The following is a 24204-nucleotide window of genomic DNA, read 5'->3' as shown; positions in this document are numbered from 1 at the left end:
TCAGTCTCAGTCCAAAGCGCGAGATCTCACAATCCCCCCAGTGCTAAATTTCCAACTGGACAAGCATTTTGGAGCTTAACGTGAAGAAGGAGTAAGCCTGTTCCCTCCATCCACAGATGGACTCTTCTTTCCCAAATTAGTCACGATGTTTCCTTTCTGTGAGCCATCCTTCTGAATGTGTCTTAGTCATTTCCACACCGAACAAAGTGAGCAGAGGTGGCAACAGGGCAGGAATGATTCCTCATTAATATTCTTTGCTCATGCTCTTTCATAAAATGATTTTTCCTTTTTTCTGCTCTTGTCAGTCTCAATTCTGGCCCAACTGGTCTATTTATCAGTATTTTTTCCCTTGGATCAAATTATGAGTTTTGGAACTTGTTTATACTTGTACTCACTAACTTGTTTTAGTGTATTAACATCAAACAAAAGGATTTACGCCCTCAAAGTTTTTATCTCCTGCATTGTTAATAACATGAATCCATCGATTACCCATCCTGGCCTCCCTACCTTACCATTTTGTCTCAGACTCATCTAGCACTCAGTGATGCCCATTTCCAGAAAACAAACAAACAAAAAATTCATAGGGTAACTGCTATTTATTATGGCAAACAAATATTAACTAAAAATTTTGAACAATTTTTAGATTAGGATAATAGCAGGCAAATGATAACTCTGGTCTTGCCAATGTTTCATAACACAACCGTTAAAGCAAATAGTTACTCTCATCTTTTTATAAGACATTAAGATATTCCTGTGAATTATTCGAGCATTGTTTGTCCCTAGCATAGGACTTGGCCCATTACTTGGCACATTAAAAGTGCTTAATAAATGTTTGTTGGGTGGATTAGTGAAGGAATGATACGGCTGGTTCATTATGCCATTTTACTTTCCGAGTTCCTAGGTATGCTCATAGTTTTAGTTGTTGGAAAATTTCTTCTAATCAATAATTATTTTCTGTCCCTGTCAACCTTTAGCTGTGGCTTCCTATTACTGAAAAAAACTGAGTGCTCTAAGTATTTAGATATAATACATAAAGGAAAACTATTGGAGCATAAGAGATCTTTTAGAGAGATCTTGTACGTGACTCTAATAAAAGAATTTCAACAATTCTTTATTCTAGTTGTATGACCGAGGTGGCCCTTTGGGGGTCTGGTAGTGGTGGATTTTCCTAATGAATTACAGGTTTGTCAACCATTGCTTTTGCTAGGCTATGGCTTTAAAAAAAAAAAAAAAATCTCCAGTCTGGCATATATCACAGTTGAATAGCTACAATATTGACACCAAAGATCTGCTTGCAATCATTTTCAACATTTGTTATATTTATAAAATTTAGTTTAGCTGTTGCTTTCCCTCTTCAGAACTTTTGCATGTTTTGCAAAAGTTGCTTTTTTGCTTTCCTTACTGACTTTTTTTTTTTTTTTTACTATCCCTGTCCATGGGTATTTTTCTTCATGTCAAATCACATAACCTTTTACTTCACTATCAAGATGTGCAAAGCTCTAGGCTCTAGCATTTCAACTTACTGGAAAGGATAGTGAGTTTGACATGCCTGAAATTCTTCCCTTATATGGGGCCTTATTCCGGTGTAACTGGCTATAAAGGAGAAATACAGGAAATAAAACAAAATAACAACAAGAACATCCACGTGTCGGCTCTCACAGATTGAGGTTGTTAAATAACTCACTTTTCATTAGATCACAGGCAGACAAGTCAGAGGCAAGAAATTCTTTCATTTATGTTTTTCACTGAATAGATAATTGGCAAGTGTATACTAAGTGGAAGGACCTGTACGATCTACTGTTTGCCATGTCAGCTGCCATTATTAAAAGCAGTGGGAAAAAATAAGTGATCATAAACTATATCAGATAGGAACAAGTGCTATGATAAAAATTTAAATTGTGATATGAGAGAATATAATTAGAAAAGGGATCTTAAATATTTTTAGCACAAAAAACCAAATGGTAATTATGTGATGTTATGGGGGTGTTAGCTGATGCTAGGGTGGTAATCATTTTGCAACATGTAAGTGTGTCAAATCAACACATTGTACACCTTAAACTTACATAATGTTATATGTCAATTACATCTCAATAAAGCTGGAAAAAAGCAGTAGGCAATTTCAGCTTGATGCACATATAAATAACAATAATTAATACTTTTCCTAAACTTTAGTGCCTGCAAATATGTTCACCTGTCCAGCTTAATTTTGCTATGTTCTTATTTCACTCTTTTCTAGACATACTCATTCTTACCAAAGGAAAAACATGCTTTAATTATTCTAAGAAAAATTATTTTAGAAATAAAAAAAATTGAACAGGAAAAAAGCAAAATAAATTAATGATTAAAATATTAAATCTGGACAGGAGAATGGCTACTGAGCAAGTCAAATATTCCCATACAAAATTCTGGGCATCTTTGTTTAAAAAATGTGAAAAACTATATAAAGTGAATGTTATTAAATAGAGTTCTCTGGTTATTCATGCAAATGATGTCACTAATGAAATCTGCAATAACAAAAGCTTCTAAAGTGGATTACGGATTATTAATTCAGTATAATTTTGGCATCAGGTTAAACATGGTGAATGTTGGATATCAATGTATTATTCCCTGTAATGCCATGACATTAATCACCAGATACAGTGGACTCGGGTATTCAAAGATTTAAAGTTATTGGCTTAATGACTTGGAAATAGTGCTGACAGCTCATGAATAATTTTGTCCAGACTTGGAACTGTATCGCGTGCAGCCTGAGGGATGGGCTTTGTCAGTAAGCCTGGGTACTGCTCAGGAGCCACCAGCCTATTTATTATTGTCTCCATCTCTGTAGTTCTCACATGGTGAGAAAATTGTTAGTTCATGCGCGTTTGTAGTTAATGTTCATACAGTAATACAATGTAATGAAGTGAGGTGTTTTAGGCAGAATTTTTTTGAACTGATTATAAACTGCTTTAGATTTGAAGTTAATACAAGTGTTAGGGGTCTTAAAAGGCCATCTAACTATTTCAGTAACACTTCAGTGATTTACACGTTATAAAGATATTTGTAACTTAGGGATTTGTAAAAAATATGTTTCAGGAATACAAAGGTATTCTGTGTTTGCTTCAGAACCTTACCTTAAACAGTAGAAATAATTGATATACATAATCATGGTATTATTTTTAATGCATGTGTTCTTGTATTTTTAAAGGATAAATTTTATAATTTTTAGAAGAACCTGTAATTCAACAAAAGACTGAAGAAGTATAGATTATTATGTTTCATTGTGATGTCATGGGATGTTGTGCTTACGAAGTTTAATTCCTAGCCTAGAAGAATCTTTCCCTAAAGGATAGGGAGCCCAAAGATCCCACTGAAGTGAGATGAAGAGGTCATGTGTCATGATATTACATGGGGCATTTAATATTAGCAATAAGAAATGAAAGAGAGGACAGTGAATCAATGAACAGCCTAGTTTGCAGCATTTAGGATTGTGACCTGGTAAAGTTAACTGATACTAGTAACAAAAGAGTAAACACCTGTATCATCTATCAGTATTTTAACATGTTAACTGTTCCTTGTTATGACTAATGGAACTAGACTTTTGTGGTTTTTAAAATAAAAGGTCAACATACCCAGAAGTAATGTAAATAACTTTGCCTAGTGGCATTGTAGTAAATATAACTGAGATGACATTTTCGCAAGTAGCTAAGACTTTATGATTATTTTTCTTAAGAGTTTTACTTTTAGGCTTAAATCATAGATTTCCTAAACAGAGTAATACTGAGGAATTTAACTAAAATTATATCTCTGTGTGGGCAAAGTATGAAAATAATAAAATAAATAAGGAAATATTTGCAACATAATTTCCCTTGATTGAGTTAGGACATTAACTTAATTATTAGAGGTATGTATACATGTGCAAATCTATGGGGAATAATTTGTTACTTTATTTTAACTATAGTTAGAAAAAAATCTGGTTTATAAATTATTTTTTCACTTAGAAAGAATGGAGATAAATTTTGATAGTGGACCAAATTCAGGGAATTTTGGAGACTGTGAAGGACTCACGTGGAAATACTTGCTTCTTAAGCGAGATTAAAAAAATGTGCATTCGGGCAGTTTCCTATTTTGAAGATTCGTTGGGGTGAAAATATAACTTAGGAAATACATATATATATTTTTTTGATATTGAGATTTTTTGTTCAGAATTCTTTTTTAAGCTTTCCTCAATAAGTAGCTTTAGTTTCAGAGTCCAAGATACAGAATTACAGAGCAGAGAGCATTATATGGCTTTTTAGTTTACTTGCACTATTTTAGAAGTGATAAGTGAGACTGTTTTCATGAACAAGATGTGGTAAGAACCTATAGGGCACAGAATATTAAACAAAAGAATGTTCTTACAGGGAAAGACATCTGAAAATGGTGGTTTGCCATTAGGTTTGTATTGATAAGACACTAGCGTCTCAGAATTTTACACTTTTTATCATTCTCCTTTATTTTGCGATAGAAATTAACATTTGTTTAGCCAGGATTAAGAGCAAGTCGGTTTTGTTTTAGGAAAGAAAAGGAAATAAAATGCTCAACTGTTACTCTCATTCCTACAATTTGTCTATGCACGGGTGAAGAGTACCTCTTCCTAGTAGTTTTCTTTTCACTGATCCTAATGTTTCCAAAAGTGACCTGTGTTTCAGAACCCCAGTTTAACTAAAAATAATAGTAATGACATCTAGTGAAAAAGAAAACCTAAGTAAAATGCCAAATACTGGTAACTTAGTCTCCTTCTATTTGCTTAGGCTAAACAAGCAAACAAACAAACTGAGTTTTCCCTCCATTGATAAGAAGTGCACTTGGAATTTTTACTGAAGTTATTCACAGATTATTTGACTGTGCACTTCACTAGGTGGACCACTGCCTCATAGGCAATGTCAGGTTATTCTCTTTCTGAACCAAGTTTTGGGATGTCTGCAGAGAGACACCAAACAACTGTCCTGAGATATTTCAAGTATATGAATACTATTAATCAGAATGCACAAGTGGAACTGCACATAGGGGTATCCCTTTTACACTTAGCCTGGTCTAAAAAGAGCATCAAGGAGAGCTAGTAAATAATATTGCTTTGTGGCTACAACATATTGCCATTTAATCAAAGGTTGCCTGCCATTTTGTCTTTAAATACCCTTTTGAGGTAGCTTGGAGAGATCTCTGCCCTTTTCATGCTGTGACAGATTTCCTATTTAAGAGTAAGAAAATCTATTGTTGAAAAATATGCATAATTAACAGGAAAGTAGAATAAAATTGTTGCTTAAACGCTGCTAGAACTTTGGAATATTTGCATTGGTGAGTTTAAAGTCTAATTTATCAGTACCTAGCACTTTTATGTTTGAGAAGAAAAGATATCAGAATTTCCTGATTCTACCTCAAAAGAGGTGCTGCATACTACAGCAGGGCATGTAGGAATATGACAGTTTGGTTTTCTTCCAGGTCTCTTATTGTGTCTACCAATAACCAGTGAATTAACCAAATAGAATGATGGAAGGTATTTCAGTTTCCAGGGGGAAATTCTGTTGACCATCTTACATTAAATAACTTAAATGCTCCCCACAACATACTGCAGGTTGCCTCTACCAAAATCCAAGTTAATAAATTTATACAGGACTGGAAAATGACACATTTATAATAAACTCCCCTTGTCTCTTACCCATGGCAGCCTCTCTAGTTACTCCTAGGAAATTCTTCAATGAAATTGTCCAAAGCATTAAAGTTCTTATTTCTCCCCTGGTTTGACAGAGCCTTTTGTGTAATGCAGTTGCTCTAATAACTATGGATATAGAGGGTAGGGAAAACATGCTGTTCTTCTATCTAGCCATGCCATTAGCCATGTTGGAAACTGGAACACAGTTACTAAATGACTTCTAAAGACCCAAGTTCAGATAAGTACAAACACGTGACATGGAACAGGAATCACACAAAACCAGTAAATGTTCTTATTCCTCTGTTTCTAAAGTTTCCTCCTCATTTTTAAGACTTCATAAATAGCATGACCTGTGAGAATTTTCTTAGGGAAAACTTCAACTGGGAAAAATAGTAGGGACTGACTTTCTATGATTTATAAAAGTGCAAAATTAGCAATAATTTTTAATAAATACTTTGTTATATTAAAAAATATCTACCTTATAAAGCTTCTCATTTTAATGTATAAACCCATTTAATTTTGACAACACCTTTAGAGGTGCAGAAGAAATATGATGTTATTTGTAGACTAGTCATCTGTACTATTCTAGTGTATGATTTTTAACTCTATATACTTCGCTCTGTGAGTTGTTTTCCATATCATAAGAAAAGCAAGGAGCTTCTCTATCAGCAACAGAGAGGTCCTAATTAAGTACAGAGAAAACATCAACAAAATATTCATTATGTCTCAAAGATGCACGAAATCAGAGCAATGCCAACAGCCATCCAGGATAATGCTTATCTGGGTGCTTACTTGAAGCTTCTTTTCAAGGAGACTCCCTAGTATCCCATTTTAATCCACAAAATGATCTATGGTCCTGACTCATGCTTGGAAATTCAGGAGCACTTTGCCCACAAATGTCAGGTTATGAATCTGACAAATGAGAAGGCAATCAATCTTCAAATGGAGTGTATTGGCATGTGTTCGATTTGGCTAGCAGTTAAGAATCTATAGTTTTGAGGCACCGTGCAATTCTCTGCGCACGGTGTCTCAAACTATAAACTGTACATGGTGTGCTTGAAAGATTGGTGTAGATGCCTGCTCCACAGTGATGATGCTGAGTTTTATATTTAGATTGAAGATGGGGAAATTTCAAGGGCATACCAATTCCGCTATAGATCGATTTTGAGTCAGTGTCATAAAATTTGTCACAATTTCTTTTTTGTAATACAGAAAGAGTAAGAAGTGTTTTTGCTTTGTTTTGCTTTTTTGTTTTTAAAGAGAATAAAAGTGTTCCTAAATCTATTTTGGTATAAATGACAGTTTTTAGGTTCACATTTGAAAGGATTATCAATACCATTTGCAAACACCAACAAAATAGATTGAACAGAGATCCCTCTAGAAGAAAGAGATGGAGCAAATTACTGAGTTCTCCAATCCACGGGAGACAACATCTAAATTCTATTCTCAAGGCATTGTATTCTCTGTTTCAACTTGAGATTAGCAAACACGGGACACTAAAGTATGCTTAATTACTGACTAACATAGAATCTGCTACGTCCTTTACTTGGAATCCAGATTTACCCTCTAGGATTTTCCAGAGGACATTCTAGAAGAGGTTGCTGCCATCGACACCCAGGGAAGGCAACTTTTAAACTGTTCCCCTTGGTATGGAAATTTCTATGGACTCTAGGCCCTTGGAACTAAAACCTACAAGGCATTTATGAATAGGTGACGTGAGAATTTTAATAAAAGTTGCAATAACCATGAAAATAGTGTCTTTAAAAATCTATGTACTATTAGTAACAATTCATGCATAGTGCCAGGCATTCATAACTATTTGGCCAGAAAAATAGGTGACTGTAATTATAATATTTACAGTCAACTTATAAAAAATACATGTAATTCTGAATGGCAATAGTTAATCCCTAGCTCTAACCACAAGCCTAGGAGGATCAGCTTATTATGGGAAAATGCAGTGGGTAATTACAAAATGGAAAAAGCTCTCACCCTCTTGAACTCAACATTCAAGAATGGCTATTATGGCATCATAGGAGCTTCATTTGTCATAATTCTTCTTCTAATCTCACAAGGTAAAACCAACAGTTCTGTGGAAATAAATAGGAATAAAATGGGAAAGGAACACTCACATGATACAGCCACAGTGGAGAATAATTCTTTCATAGAGTATTCATGCACAACCTTCAAAGAGGTTCACTGGTCCCTGAAAGAATTCACGGGATGACATTTAAGTATACCTTTCATTTAAAACACTTGTGCATGGTCTAAGTCAGCATATGATCACCTTTAACTATAGGAGGGAAAGAACCTGTTAGCCAAATCTCCTTTCTATCATTTAGTGAGTACCTCTTTGAAGCTTTATTAACCGTCACGGAGAGTGGAGCTCTTATGGTACTAATTATGGTACTAATTCAAATTTAAATTCCAATGGGAGGAAACAAATCCACATCCCAGTTTAAATTCAGAAAGGGTGTGGTTTTCGCAAACTTTTAAACTCTCACTTGAAGGGAAAAACATGTTTCAGCCAAAGAAAATATTCTACATATCTGAGATAGTTCCCATAGGTTTCTTCTCTTCCTGGAGTTGACTGGTCATCTTCTAGCACTAGATAAGTTCCTAATTTGAGTGCCATCAATATTTCACAAAAGGAGTAAACAACAGGAGTAAACTTGAAAAACTAGAAGAGTTGCACATGAGCTACTGAAAGAAGCAGAGGTTTGGTGTCACATGCAAATCATGATCTTATACTTTAGGATGTATCTTGGCATTCGGCAAATGGGATTCTTGGAAATACCTGTTTCACAGTGAGTTTGGGAGGTCAGAGGATGCTCAGTTACATTCTTCCTAGGCTTAAATTACTTTCAAGGACTGAGTTAGGGCATTTTGTGTGGTATATTAACTCTTCCAGGACAAGAAATCCCATTTCAATAAATTATTGCTACAGTTCACTAAGGAGTACCATGGTGTCCTGGAAAAGAAAATATCCCTTCCAAAATTCCACCTCTCTAGTCTCTTGAACAATGAGAAATTCATATTTTTCTTAGTCACTTTGATCCTTGAAGATATAAGCTAAAAAAGAACTGTTTTCTCCATCCAAATAGAGACCACCTAGATGGAGACATGATATTAGAACTGCCTCAGGATTGGGGTAGTTATGCCACTATCCCCATATGCATTTGGCAACTGGAACACTTGAGTCTTTCTTTATAAACCAACCTGTCAATCTTCTTTGCAATCTTCTTTGGAATTGTCTAAGGTAATCAAGAAAAAAAAAATGACCCAAGTAGGCAAGCTTTTTAAAAGTTGGTAACTTAATGGAGTATGGCACATTTCGGAAAGAGATGGACTGATAGTTAACGGAATATCTCGGCAAACACATCTTCACAAATGATGAGTAAACTGTGAAAGAAGAGTCCCCCCGATGCCACCAAAAAACCCAATGCCTCAGAAATTTCCACTTCAGATATAAGGTCATGGTCTGCAGGTCTGCTGGTGCCAAATACCAGTTCATCCTAGCAGAGCAGTTCAGGAGGCAAAAGGCTAGGGTTATCTGTGACATGACTTTACAAATAACGTACAAACAATAATGCTATATTATGGCCATTATTTTCCATACTCGATCTATTGATATTTTGCCCATATGAACACAACTGAAAGGACATGGATCATTTCTAATAGAAACTCAATAACCTCAAGGTAGGACAAAACAAACTCCATTTAATAAAACAGAATTTGGTTAAAGGTTTTTCATTGTAGAGACAGTTCTCCTTTCCCTTAATATTCCAGTAAACTCTTTATTTGTAAAAGCATACCCGTTTTGTTGTTTCATTACTTCATTAATCTACCAACTTCATTTCCAAACACTGCAACGAGACTGGAATGGCTTGTATCTCTTTTCTGAACGTGAGTCCAAAAAGTCTTTTTTTTGTTTGTTTGTCTGAGATTTTAATATTTTAAATTCAATTAAACTATGCAACCAAAGTTGGTGGGAGACAGTTGCTCTCCTCCAGGTAAAAGAGCTGACTAGCAGATTTCATAATCATTGGACATTTGTTCAGTCCTACCTGAAAATTAAGTTATTTTACTGCCTGGCACGGGAAAAGGCATTTTCTAGTAATTTTCTGTGACAGGAAGCACACCATTGATCCAAGGACGCACCCAACAGACTGAGTCTATCTGCTGGGGAGCAGTTGTAAATTTTAACACAAGGAAAACATTTCCCTTAGTACTGTTTTTCAGAGAGAATTCAGCAGCAGTTACAGTTAATCCGTCACCTGTGGAGAGCGACGATCACCCTAGGAGGCCTGCCAACTGACAAGCACTTTTCAGGTAACAAGAACAATGATATTGCAAGAAGCTACAAAACAATATTGCAGGAGTTATAGCGACCACCACTATAGTGATTGTGGCCTGGGTTAATGTTCCAAATATTAATGCAAGGAACACACTAGACTTGATAGGTTTAGAGTATTTTCTTTACACTAAGAACCAGTTGATAACACATGACGAGTGGTGATGCCCCGTTTACTCTATTTCCTTCTATAACAAGTTTCCTAGTTATGCCCACTTTCTCCTATGTTAATTATCTATATTCCATGGCAGTATATTTTCAACATCTAAAATGAGAATACTGTAACTACGGAATACCTCAACTCTCTCTTTCTCTCTCACACACACACACACACACACACTCTTGTGCAACTTTACACACATTTGTATGAACAATGCATGTAAAGTGCTCATTTGCAGTGGGTGAGCTCCCTAAAAGCAGCTAAATCAGTCCTCCCAAATACAGAGAATCATTAAAAGCCAATGAAAAGCCACAGTAACTATTTAGCACTAACATGAGATTTTAAACCTTGCCCACGTGGTAATTAATTCAAATGCCTTTTGCGTTTTTTGCTAAGTCATCCAAAGCAAGAATCTCAAAGACTGACAACATGATATGTGAATCTAATGGGCTCACATCTCTGTTTATTTTGCTTATTGCACAGGTGAACAGTACTCTTGCTGCAACACTTGAATCGATTTTGAATGGTCATTAATGGGTCTATATTTGGCTAAGGCTGGTTTGACTTTCTAGAGAAAGGCCAGCCGGTCTGCAAATGGGCACCTCCCTCCACACAGATGTCAAGGTACACTAAAGACAAATCTAAGTATATGTATATATGGCACATACACATATATACGCACACTTAAAATGAATTGGGAAGTGCTTTGGCTTAGATGGGATTAAATATGTACTTCCCAAGTGCATAGGTTTCCTTTGACCAACCTGATCAAAAAACAAAGATGAAAACTGTCATAGCAATTTTGACATTTCCTATGTCTTTTCCACTATTTGGAGGCCCCCATCTTCTCCACTCCATCTCTCCTAAGCATTTTATTTTTAAAAGCAGTTGGCTCCTTTGGCCTTCTAACACTCCATTGATTCGTCCATTCCTTGGAAGAGCTCCAAGGTCACATCCAGAAACTTATCGTTAGTGGAGAACAAGGTTGCAAAGGACTTTTTCCCCTTCTTTGAGTCCTTCTTCCCCCCAAGAAGTGGACACCTTGATGTGTCATGAATAATTCACTCTTGATCTGACTTGCCTGGTTACCCCTGGCCAGCCCAAGCAGCTGAGGTCTGAGCTTTGCCTGCCCTGCATCGTTGTGCAATACTGGAAAAGAAAAATAATCCATTAGTCTACACCCTTCAGACTGTGGTGACGTGATCAGGGTTCTCTTGAATTTCTATGCATTCGATTTCCTCTCTCTCCTTCCGCTTGGCGCGTTTCTTTTTCTTGTGGTGCTTTTTGGAAGGGGGGAAAAAGGTTAGGAACACAGGTAAGATAACAAAACAGTGCAGAAGTGTGCAACCCCCCGTGAGCAGCAAGCATTTGAACAGTGTGAAGGTCAGGTTCGAAGGCACAAATAGGAGGGGGACCAACCCAATAAGAAAAGAAGTAACATTTTGCAAAATGGCTGTCCCATGCTCTTGCAGGGAGCTTTTTATACATTGTGTTCGGGTGTGCTCAGTTGCTAATACAAACGTGTAAAGCAGTGGTGCACAGTGGTCAATGGCGAAATTTAAAGTGTAGATAAGGCACAAGATAGAAATGCAATCCATGTCGATGTTCCATAATGTCATTAAGCCCAGAACGCCCAGCTCAATTGAGGTGACGCTAAGAATTAGCCAGAAGTTTCCCAGAGGGTGGATCACTAGGAAAAAAGTCAGGATTAACACCAGGAGAACACCAAAGCCTGCAATCAGAACAGGCACTGTGACAGATAAGCTGTAATGGTCCATGAACACAAAGGAGGGGTTGAACACGATAAAACGGATGCTCTTTGACAGGGACAGGGGCCTCAACTTTTCCAGCACTTCTACGACTTCCTTCTGCTTGTCTCTGCTAGTCCTGGCCACCAGATACAAGCGAGAAGCAATGATGTTGTTTTCATCTCCTGCCTTGGAGAAGATGATATCGTTTCGAAAATGCTGGAATTCTGGCTTTTTTAAAAATGAACTTTGTAGGACACTGATAAAGTCACTCTTGTTATTGGCACTGATGTTGCTCACTTTCAGGAACTGGTAATACTGCTCCACCCAGGACACTGCAGTGAATCCACTGCAGAGTCTCCGGAGGTCCTCCTGGACACTGCTGTTCCAGTACTCGAGGGGCTCGTAGACATAGAATCCTATCACGGGGCTGTAGTTGCTGAAATATTTCTGCTGAACCATGGCATAAGAGACGCTTGGGGAATCACTGGCTAGTAGATTGATGATGTTGGCTCCGTCACTGATCTGCAAGCACCCCATGAAGGAGAAGGAGGCATAGATGAGATAGAGGATGACAACAAATGGCTTCACGTAGATATTGGTAATCCATTCATTGTAATGTTCACGGAGGAAGTGCTGAATAAAGTGGTGCTGGTAGGGGTTCGTCTCATGATGGGATGTCTGTTGATGCCCATCACTCATCACTGTCTGGAACCACACAGGCTTGCGGTCCAGGTATTCTGCAGAAGGGATCTTACAGCAAAAGATGCTGTGGTAGCGGTTTTGCTCTAGTTGGCCAGCGAAGACCAGACAGGAGCCAAAGAAGGAGAAAATGTAGAAGTAGTTCAACAGGATGGAGACACACATGTTCTGACAGAAGACCTTCACAGCCTCTATGTTGGTGAACGGGCTGGCACCCATGCCAAAGGTAATAAAGTACAGGGAGCTAGTCATGGTATAGGTCACCATCACATCCGAATAGGCATCTGCTACCCTGTCTTTGAAGGGCAAATTCTCTTTGGTTCTCCGCCATCCAGACAGAAGCTCAAATACTCCTTTCGTTCCATGACCTAATTTAAAAAAAGAAGGAAGAGAAGAACTATTTTCATTTCCTCCTATAGTTCAAGTGAATTCCTTATAGGTTATCTATGCTCAACAGTACTGCATACTCTAATCTTCAAAGTACTATGATACTCCTATCAGGATCTCAAATTTCAGTTACATAGCAGGATATGTTTGGTTCATGTTTCTACTTCAGCAAAGTCCAAACTTATTGGTATTCTGGGCAAAATGAAGCATTTATTGTCTGTTCCATTAATTTGACAAATTGTAAATGTAATGTGACATTGTTTTGTGATTTTTTTTCCCCCTGCACACATATTCTCTCCCTAAATGGATACTAAGTTGTCAAGGGCAGGGGCTGTTAGTCACCCAACTTCAAATGCCCCTCAATACCAGTTCGGTGCTTTATCAACTGATGTATTGACTGATGGTCCCTAACCTTCATTTCAAACTGACTTACATGCTGATTTTGGAAATTATAAGATGATGATCTTAAACACTTAAAAATGGCGTTAAATTGATTTTACAATGTTAATAACCTGCTAGGTAGCCAAACAGCTTAGAAACCAATTCCTATAGATTTGATTAATTAACATTGGATATGAGTCAAAAAAATCTGCCAGGTCACATAAAACACAGGGCAAGACCTTCAGGGGGAAAGATTATAGCAGGCATTTCCTCACAGAGCTTTTATTCACACAGAGTGGGTGATGAGTAAATGTTTGACTGCTCCATTAAAGTGGATGGAGTGTGCTTTTTCTTTTTTTTTTTTTTTGCGGTACGCGGGCCTCTCACCGTTGTGGCCTCTCCCGTTGCGGAGCACAGGCTCCGGACCCGCAGGCTCAGCGGCCATGGCTCATGGGCCCAGCCGCTCCGCGGCATGTGGGATCTTCCCGGACCGGGGCACGAACCCGTGTCCCCTGCATCGGCAGGCGGACTCTCAACCACTGCGCCCCCAGGGAAGCCCTAAAATAATTCTTTAATGAGAGCACTTCTCTTCTGAAATGAAGACTCTTGGTATCTTTGTAGTCACAAGGGGGGAGAAAGGTTACCGGAGGCTATGGCTAAATTTGGCTTGTCTCTGCTTTTGGTCACTTTTTTGGAGCATTAGGTACATTATGTAGGCCAGGTTGTTACTTTATATAGTACAAAGGTCTTACGTGTGGGAAGATGAAGCTAAATCATATGAGGTCAAATACTCTAAGTATGGTAAAGACTGAAAACACAACTTTGGGGCTGGCATGTTTTATCCCATTCATAGGCTTAGATACTTTACAGGGTGTTCCTAATAATACTCATTCATTCGATTTTCACCATAATCTGGTCACCTCCCAGCAGTTCAAATCTATTACCTGCTCGAGAGTAGTCCTCTCACTCCCCATCAGCCTGCCTATGATCAGTCTTACTTTCCAAGTTTTGTTCATGCTATTTTCTCTGCCTTTCAATACCTTCCTCTTGTTGCTGCTTATATTGAAATTCGACCCATCAGTCTGTTAGCTCAGCTCTCTTCTTTGTCTTGAAGCCGTTTCTGACAATTCCAGACATATTGATTGTTTTCTGTTCCTTAAATTCCTATTGCACTAATTAGCTACTCATTTTGGCACACTAACATGTGCTGTTTTGCTCTGGAACAAAATGGTTTTCTCAGGACATGGTCTATCTCTTTGGTTAGACTGCAAATTCCTCAAGGTCAAGGAATGAATTTTATGTTACTTTTATACTCTGCAGAACATCTGACAAAGTGATAGATGCCCACTAACCTCTCAATGAATTAAATCAACTATAACTCTCAATTCCAGTTGGGTCTAGAAAATGTACCTTTTAATTACTAATTCAAAAGTTTATTATGCATCTTTATACCTATATTAATTGTGCCCAGAAGAGATATACACTTTTTTTTTTTTTTTTTTTGGTATGCGGTCCTCTCACTGTTGTGGTCTCTCCCGTTGTGGAGCACAGGCTCCAGACGCGCAGGCTCAGCGGCCATGGCTCACGGGCCCAGCCGCTCCGCGGCATGTGGGATCCTCCCGGACCGGGGCACGAACCCGCGTCCCCTGCATCGGCAGGCGGACTCTCAACCACTGCGCCACCAAGGAAGCCTGAGATATACACTTTTAATTCAACTCAACCCAATATATATTTATTAGAATTTGCTACCATGAGGATCTGTGCTAGTCAATATATAAAACATAAACAAGAAACACAATCTTTTCCAATATCTGTCAGTCCAGAGGTCATTTTTACTTGGGTAATTCTGAGCCTGAGATCATAGCTTCTAATACAAATGAATTTTAGGAACTGTTCTGTATGTTGTGAGATGTTTAGAAGCATTCCTGGCCTCTACCCACTATATGTCAGTAGCACATTCCTCAGTTGTGACAATCAAATATGTCTCCAAACACTGCCAAATGCTGTTTTGGGGACAAAACTGTCTCCAACTGAGAATTATTGGTTTAGTCAAAAGAAAAAGAGATATTATACACACACACACACACATTTTAATCGCCCTTTTCTGACTATAAAAATAGGACATATTTCCATCAAAAATTTTGGGAAAATGGAAAAAATAATGGTGAAAAAATTATTCCATAGTCCCATAACACAGATAACTGCTGTTAACAATTTGGTGCATTTATTCTAGCTATGTATGTATGTATGTATTAAGCTTTATCTATCTATCTAACCATCCATCCATCCACCCTTCCATCTTTCCAGACAAATAACTATGTAATTATTTCACAGAACTGGCCTCCTACAAAGAGAAATTAGGGTTTGGGGTTATCTTGTTGCTCTGTCCAGTTGGCCTGTCGACAACAGAGATCCCATTTTTTAACCTCTGCAGTGTTTTCCCTCTTGGTTTCTTACTATTCCCTTTAGTTTTCATTCTGATGCTAGAACCATTTTTTGAACATCTCTGCTCACTTGAAAGAATCCTTAAATCTCTACATAGCTTTTTAAAAGGATTGTATTCACTATTTTTCCACCCTTACTCCGAGAGTCCTATTTCAATTCAAACAATACACCTGAAAACAAGGCACTAGTATCTACTCAAAAGACAGGTGGTCCACCATCTCAGATGATGAAGCATGCAATATACACAAGTGTGACTTGCCCCACTGAACAAAGACCTGAACTGATTCCATTATATTACTCCCTGGTACCCTAGTCCTGGCAGTTCTTTGCTTCTGTCCGATTCCCACCAAAATCCTTAATCCTCACCGAAGGCCTCAGTTTGTCTTACGAACACCATTCATGCTCCTGAGTGGTGATAGACATATATGTAAGCAGCTAACAGACTTGAAAGGAAGGCTTGCATTCTTGTTAAATAGAGATGCATGCTGTGTACTGTGAAAATACAGTTGATTCTTTCTGAGGGGTCAGAAAATCTCCAAAAGGTGTTACTAGGTAGGGGATGATGCCAGTGGTGATCTAGACTGATGGAATAACATGAATAAGGGCACAAACCCTTATTAATTCAGGGAAAGTAGTTTTGCTTTTGATGTTTATAATTGAATTTTTTCTCTCTGCAGAGATAATCTATTGCCCAAATTATACACTTTATTTAATGTTTCAAAAGATGACTGCCAAACACTGATCATGATTTCCTCCCACTATATTAGTATATATTTGCAAATTATATTAGAATAATATGACAAGTATCTCACCTGGGACATTATGGGATAACTGACATTTGTCTTGATAAAGTTTCATGAAAGAAAAGAGAGAGAGAACTCTTAGGAATAAAAGTGATTTGGACAGAATTGGAACTGGGAGAAAAATTCAAGGAGGAAAATGAATAGAAATAAAAGATCTGCACGTATATGTGTGTGTATTGAATATTGCAAAAGTCTTCAGCGATGTCGCTGGGGGGACCTCTTTCTAAATGAAAGCAAATGGAAGAATTGTGCAATAACAAGGAAAACTTAGCTGTCAGCTTACTAACATACCCTATTTAACAATAATTTAATAAGTTCTGCTATTTGCAATTGAGAAATGAGAAAATGAAGAGTGTGTCGATTCTTTCCCTAGCCATGGCAGTGCAGGTCAGCCAGAGGAAGTATTTTAAATTAAAAAAAAAATTTGTTACCAAACAAAACTCATTTCAGTCCTAAGTGAGCTGAACAATATTCAGAATTAGTTATAATTTGATCTGAACCTCAAGCAGTCACTCTACAACAAGTAAAGATCACTTCTAAAGTGAGATGGATCTTCTTGAGAACTTATTCCAACCCACATTTTACAACATTTCTCTAAACTCCTGCACTTCCCATGTAAACTTCTACACTATGATTGACCTGACAGTGCTGTAGGAAATCTCTCTGGTTCACTGCTAGTCCAGACGTGACTTCTTTCAAAGCAATGATATTCTTCTGCAAATCTAATACAAATTTTACAGTTGCCACTTTAATACCAAACCTAACCTCTCCAAAATCAAGAATTCCAAAGAAAATAGTTTTAACAAGGATCAAATCCAATCAGAACTAATTGTAACTGACCCAGTTAGTTTCCTACTGGGTTTTCCTTTGATACAGTTATTGCTCTAATAAGCTCCTTCTGTGGGGCTTCTAATTCTTTCTAATCTGCTGAATTAGAATTCTCTTCTGAAGACGTACTGGTGGGTCTTCCTCTTCACTTGAACATGTTAAGCGCTCAGCAGGTCATGAGAGTTTGACATCTCCTGTTTCAGCGACATAAAAAATAGAGGTAAAAATAATACTCCACTCACATCTCACTCCAGAGAAAACTTTCTACTTTCCCTTAGCCGTTATTTCTGCTTTGGTTAATTAACTATGTGTTCAGCAGCTCTGTTTGTGGAAATCACCATTGAGCTCAACTAGAAAAGCATTTTGATTTTTTATTGGGCTCTTAGGCTATGTGATCCTGATGCCAACCTAATGGATGAAAAAACAAAATCCCAGTCAACTGAACCAGTAAAGCAGCTAACAAAAAAATCGGGATATTGAATCAGCATTCTGAGTTGTCAGTCACTGGTCTGGCATTATATGGGATCCTTATGCATAGTTCTTTCTCTTTAGTTGGCTGATTTCTATTTTAAAGATACCACTTAAACATGATCTCATCCCTAATGCTTTCCCCTTCCCCTCTTCACCTCTAACTCACCCACTTAGAAGCCTCCCCTCTGTGTGCCAACACATTTCTTAGTGCTTACTACTACACCCAACTGAAATTATCCATTCATGGGACTGTATTTCATGTAAGTCCTTACAGGTCCTTACCATCTAGGGCAGGTACTCATCTTTTCTATTTTTGTATTCCAATTATTTGGCACTTACTGGTGCTCAGTAAATGTTTGTGAAACTCAATTGGCCTTGATCTGCCAAAATCTGTCTAGTTTTCAAGATATTTTTAAAGTTCTTGTCATGATTGTTATTAACAGCCCTGTATTCAGTATAAGATTTAGTGAAATACAGTTTGCCCCTCAATTTACTGAGAAGGGAATTTGCCAAGTGCTTCTGTGGCAGAGGCGGTGGTAAATATCAATGATGTTCAGTTACAATATTAGCACATAATTCATTCGTTCAGCTGGTTCAGCATTGTAAATGTCTAGAGGGAATGGAATATGAAATTAAGAAACTTGCTCTAAGTTGCTAGTTGCAGGGTAGAAATGGGTCCATAAGGCACTCCTGTTACCTGACAGACGATGAACTTTTTAGACATTTTCTAATCCCCATGATGTCTAACTTAGCGGTGGTTATCAGTGTGTCTTTGTAGACTGACTACTTTTAATTAACTCTCATCTAGAATAAATAGGTGATTATCAAGCTCCATTCATAAAGGACGGCCAAGGCTGTTGCATCTTGGTACCTGTGTAGCCCACAAAGACATAGGTAGGAAGTTATTCAGCAGGAATGCTCCAAGTTGCTCTTTGATGGGGCATATTTGACGGTTTTACGTGTAAACCTGTGGTGTGCAGTGAGGGAGGGTCTAGCTTCATATTACCCTTAAGCATTTCTCCTGAAGTGCCCCCATCCCCGTACGGAATGAGGCAGGTAAAACATAGAGAAGAGAGGCAGCGAGGAAGGAAAATAAGGAATTCAGAACGAATCTGAACAGATACTCATCCCTTAGCTCTTAGCAGGAGGTTAGAGGATTTTATCATGTCTCTAATAAGAAAAAATGGAATCTAGTAACAGATTCTCATTGTATGATTTTCAGAGCTGTTATGTACTTGACACATATCTCAATGTATAGAAAAGGGCATGTAGTCTCATTCCAGAGTTTGCATTCCATCATTTTTGACAATTTATTTTGTAGTTCTATATAAAGTTAAAATTTTAAAAATCCAGTATGTGTGTTTATTCATATGCATATGTGTATATACATGCACATACATATATATACATATACACATGTATATATATTGAGAGAGATATGTGTGTGTGTATGTGTATATATATATATATATATATATATATGGAGAGAGAGAGAGAGAGAGAGGAGATGGGAGTGTTCTAAAGCTCACAGACTATTAGCCAAGATTTTAATACTCAAAGTGGGGAAAACTAGGTAAGTCCCACTATTTGATATTGTGATTAGCAGCACATTCCCCAGAGCCAGAGTTTAAATCCTGGGTTAAATCAGAGTTTAAACTGCTTGACTTTAAGTCCTGGGTCTCCTACTTCCAAGTTCTGTGACCTTGGGCAGGTTGTTTTTTAACCTCTCCATGTCTCAGTTTTCTCATCTGTAAGTGAGGTGACAAGAGAAGCCGCCTCATGGGATTGTTCTGAGTTTTAGATAAGTTAATACATGTGCTTGGCACACAGGAAGTACTCCACTGAGTGGAAAAGCTCAGTGCTGGCAACTCCAGGGTATTTACCATGGAGAACATTCCAAGTCATTTGACTTGGGATGCCAGCTTCTGAATGCAGCCTGGTTCCTGCTCTCTTCACCACCACAGCTGACTTGGCTTTTGGAGGGAACTCGGGGGCTCTCTTTTCAGATTTCCTTGCCGCAGGAGCTCAGTGTTGCCAAGAGCTGAAACTCCACTGCAGAGCCAGCGCACACACGGTGGCTTGCTTTCTTGTTCTCTCCCTCTTTGGTATTCCCATTCAGGGAGAGAAAAAGACTCCCAGGAAGCTTTTCATTTTCTTCTCAATGCTTTCCGTGTCTTCTAGTTTTATGAAAGGAATATACATTATGTTTGAGAAAGGAAAAAGCAGCCCTGATAGCTGGGTGCTGTCAAGTAGGTCTTGGTGTTGCCAGGAGCTGGTCTGGCCCTCACAGTTCGGCTTAGTATTGTTCCGTTGATGACACAGATGGTCTGGCAGAAAAGCATCAGACAAGATCACTTTGTGACCGGGATAGATTGAGACAAAATAATACCACTCCATAATCATGACTGAGCACAAACAAAATGCAAACATTGTCCAAAACATAAAATAGGCCAAACATCCTTTTATCAAGAATAGTAGGATTGGGCTTCCCTGGTGGCGCAGTGGTTAAGAATCCGCCTGCCAATGCAGGGAACACGGGTTCGAGCCCTGGTCCGGGAAGATCCCACATGCCGCGGGGCAACTAAGCCCGTGAGCCACAACTATTGAGCCTGTGCTCTAGAGCCCACGAGCCACAACTACTGAGACAGCGTGTCACAACCACTGAAGCCCGTGTGCCTAGAGCCTGTGCTCTGCAACAAGAGAAGCCACCGCAATGAGAAGCCCGTGCACCGCAACGAAGATCCATGACTAGGAAAAAGCCTGTGTGCAGCAACGAAGACCCAACGCAGCCAAAAATAAATAAAAAATTAAAAAAAAATAGTAGGATTGATTGCTGCTTCTTTACCAATCACAGTTTAATCTTGGTCTGGTTTCCTTACCTTCTAAGAATTGTTAAGGTAACTGATCATGGATTTACCCTCTCTTCCTGACAGGAACCAACCTTGCTGCCTTCAACCCTCTTCCAAATCACCTAATACTTGCAAAAATCATACACTAAGTCCATTCTAATATCTTCTTCCAAAAATGCTTCATAATCCTCAGAGGTGTGTGTTCTTCCTCATTGCAGTGAGTCAATAAACCCAGATTTGTTCAATTATTGTAGGAGTCCTGGTGGTCTTTGGAGGACATTGATATTTTATAATAAATATTTTTAGAAAATGAGAGAAATTAAACTTCCTTTATTGTTGACTTTATAAATTGACTTCTTTGAGTGTAGGAGTTAGAAGTGTGGGAGCTAGAACAGGAGCATTGGGTGAGAGTTAATTCCTGGAGGATTTGAATTTCCAAATCATGTCACTAGTGAAAGGGATGGCGTTCTGGTGGAAGTGATATTTTAGTTGTATTCTCACTAAAAAGAGAAAGCCAGATGGGCATATGGGAAGTGGCAAGCTGTTCTGAAAGGAGTATAACATGGCTGTTAAAATCGGAGAAGCGGGGAGGAGCCACGTGGATGAAAAAGTCATTGCTTCAAGCAGAGAAGAGCAATGAATGGGAGAACCGGGGCGGGGCTGAAAATCTTACAACTGTCAAGAGAAGTGGATTGGTAGCTCATAAACTAAACACAAGCATATGCTTAAAAGAAATCAAGACCTACAATAAGAGATCATATAAAAGAAGAAAATAATAAGTATAAGAACTTGGAGGGAGGAAAATTAAGATAATCTAAGTATTTATTGAGCTAAAGGCATTCAAAGATTGGTTAGAATAATCAGTTCATTCATTTGAAGGCCATTTCCTGAGCGCCTCCCATTAGGAAGATACGGTAAAATGTCATCGCTTTGAAGTTTAATAACTCCCATTTGTCCCATTTGAAAACCATATCATATCCATATGCCTGAATTTAATGGTTCATTAATTACAAGCTTTGGGGATCTCTTATCCTACAAAGAGTAGAAGTGATGATGACTTAGGATTTCTATAACACCAAGAGCTGGAGAATGCTTTTAAAATGCTTTTAAAATGTCTGAGCCAATCATTAAGAAACGCGTTTGAAATGGAAGGAATCTTGCGGAGCAAATTTAAATTATGCACAGTTTTGGTTTCTTATAAATATCATTCAAAAGAAAATCTTCAAAGTTGTAGCACAAATGCTTGATAAAAGCATAATGCTTTAAAGAGCAAGTTTTCCGGGAGCATCCTTGAATGTTTTGCTGCCTGTCTTAACCAGTGAAGATAAATTTAACAACCCATGAACGAGAATTCTCTCTGAGCAGAATGGCCTGAAATCAGTGGAAACTCAATTAACCAGGAAGCTCAAGAATTGGATCATCTGATTATTTGAAGTCGTTAAATTAATCAACCAGAACTTCCTTTCTGATTCCACTTTTATTGGTTGATTAGCTTTATTGGAGATCTTTCTAAAATGCATTAGACTTGTATTCCTCTTCTGCATCCAGTTCTTAAAAAAAGGGGAAAAAAGGACTTATTTGTAGCAATTAAAATGATGAACTCTGGAGTAACACATTTTGCTTCTAGTTCTGGCACATCATTTTGTGATGTGTGGTATGGGGAGAATTAGTTTAACTTTTTTTTGTGTGTGTGTATCTCACTTTCCTAGTCTGGAAAATAGGGATTAAAAAGGCACCCATTTTAATGGGCTATGTGAAGATTACATGATACAATAGTTGTAGTATGCTTAGAGCAGGCCTGGGACCCAGGAAGCACTCAATAAATGTTAGCTTTTATTATTTATTAAATAATATACTTCAGAGTCATCATTTTATCATACATCATTTTATCAATAATCAGGAGGCAATTTAGCATATTGGTTAAAGAGCTGAGTTCTGTGGGTTTAAGCTTCCATCTATTAGATGTGTGACCCTGGGCAAATGAAAGACTCCATGGCTAGGTTTGCCAATCTGTAAAATGGAGAAAACAGCAATTCCTGCTTCAAAGGATTGCTGTGTTAAAGGAGACACAGACACATGAATCCCTTTATATAAATACCTGGCACACAATCAGTGTTCCCACAAATGATAGCTAGTATTGAACAGTAGTATATAGTTGCAGAAATGTGGGAGTTTGGATTGAACGTATACCAGGCCTAGAGAAGAGTTTAAAAGTTTTCTTCTCTGATGATTATTTTGAAATTGCCTGTTCTGTCCTTAAGAAGTTCGTTGTGAAAAAATGTTGATTAATAAAAGACTTCGGTTAACTGGATCCAACTAATTGCAGCATTCCTTCCATGTGTGCTCTTATTCAGGCTAAGCTAATAGAATCGTTCTCATCTGGCAGGAAAGAAGCTTTTCAGCCACTGTTTTATTCCGCGGCTCACAGAGCAAACCAGACCCCCTTCTAGGGGCAGAGCACAGTAGGGCTTTGGCGCAGCCTGCTGAGTTCCAGCAGCCCCCGGCGGTGGGGGGGCGGGGGCTGGTGCAAGGACACCATTTCCTAGAGGGTCCTCTCTAAGTGAGAGAACTGCTGTCATTTGAATACATCCCTGATGACTACAGAGTCCCTTTTCAGATGAAAAGTGCCTCCTCTCACCATATTTCTCTGTCATCTGTCCCCTTCCAGCGGTCCACAGCTTAACAGCTTTAACACAGCATAAATTAATCAACGGGAGTTATCTCAGAAAAAGTTCGATGTTAATTCTCAAAGGCAGGGGATCAAGGACAGTGGCTGGGCAGATAGCAGGGTGGAAGAGGGGCCCTGAGTACTGGCTCTTGTGTTAATTCCCCGGGTTCAAACCCCAGCTACATCACTTCCTACCCCACACCTTCAGTAGCAACCTCTCCGTGTCAATTTCCTCATGCGCAGAGCAGGAAATGCAAGCCCCTACCTGATAGTGTGTCGCTGACGTTAATGAACGAGATAATCCACATAGAGTGTTTACCACAGTCCTTGGCACATATTAAAAACTCAATAAATAGCAGGCGACACTTTTTATTTACGGGTGAACATTCATTTGGAGTCTTAGCTACGTGCTCACAGTATAGTACGGCACACTGCTGTGTTTCATTCTTGAAGTCATCAATAGAAGTGACACTTAATCATGATAACACACCAGGCCACCAAACACAGCTTCAAGGGATGAAAGTTGTAGGAAACTCTTATTGCCCTCTTGGGATAAATCTTACTCCTTTCTGTCTTGAGAATTCTCATGGACTTTGTCCTGCCCATTTCCATTAGGCAAAGATTAATCAAGAAACAATCATAAGAAAGAGTCAAATGAAAACCCTCCCAGATAGCTACGACTCTGAAACAGCTAACTGGACCTTGGGAAGGATGATTTTTGGCCATGTGACCATCTGAAA

The 24204-nt window shown here is 38.3% G+C and overlaps 1 protein-coding gene across 1 annotated transcript in view; it reads right to left on the bottom strand.

Annotated features, from left to right (window-relative positions):
- Window positions 1–11366: 11366 nt before the first annotated feature.
- The window catches only part of LOC149748188 (patched domain-containing protein 4-like), a 44610-nt gene continuing 31772 nt past the window's right edge, over window positions 11367–24204 (bottom strand). Inside the window, exon 3 of the mRNA XM_089919862.1 lies at window positions 11367–13000. Coding sequence (XP_089775988.1) covers window positions 11367–13000 — 1634 coding nt within the window. The remainder of the gene's footprint in view (window positions 13001–24204) is intronic.

This window comes from Delphinapterus leucas, chromosome 10, assembly GCF_059928025.1.
Source record: "Delphinapterus leucas isolate spDelLeu-1000000601 "Yukka" chromosome 10, BTC_Dleu_Yukka2, whole genome shotgun sequence".
Taxonomy (NCBI): domain Eukaryota; kingdom Metazoa; phylum Chordata; class Mammalia; order Artiodactyla; family Monodontidae; genus Delphinapterus; species Delphinapterus leucas.
This window is presented reverse-complemented; position numbering and strand designations above follow the sequence as displayed.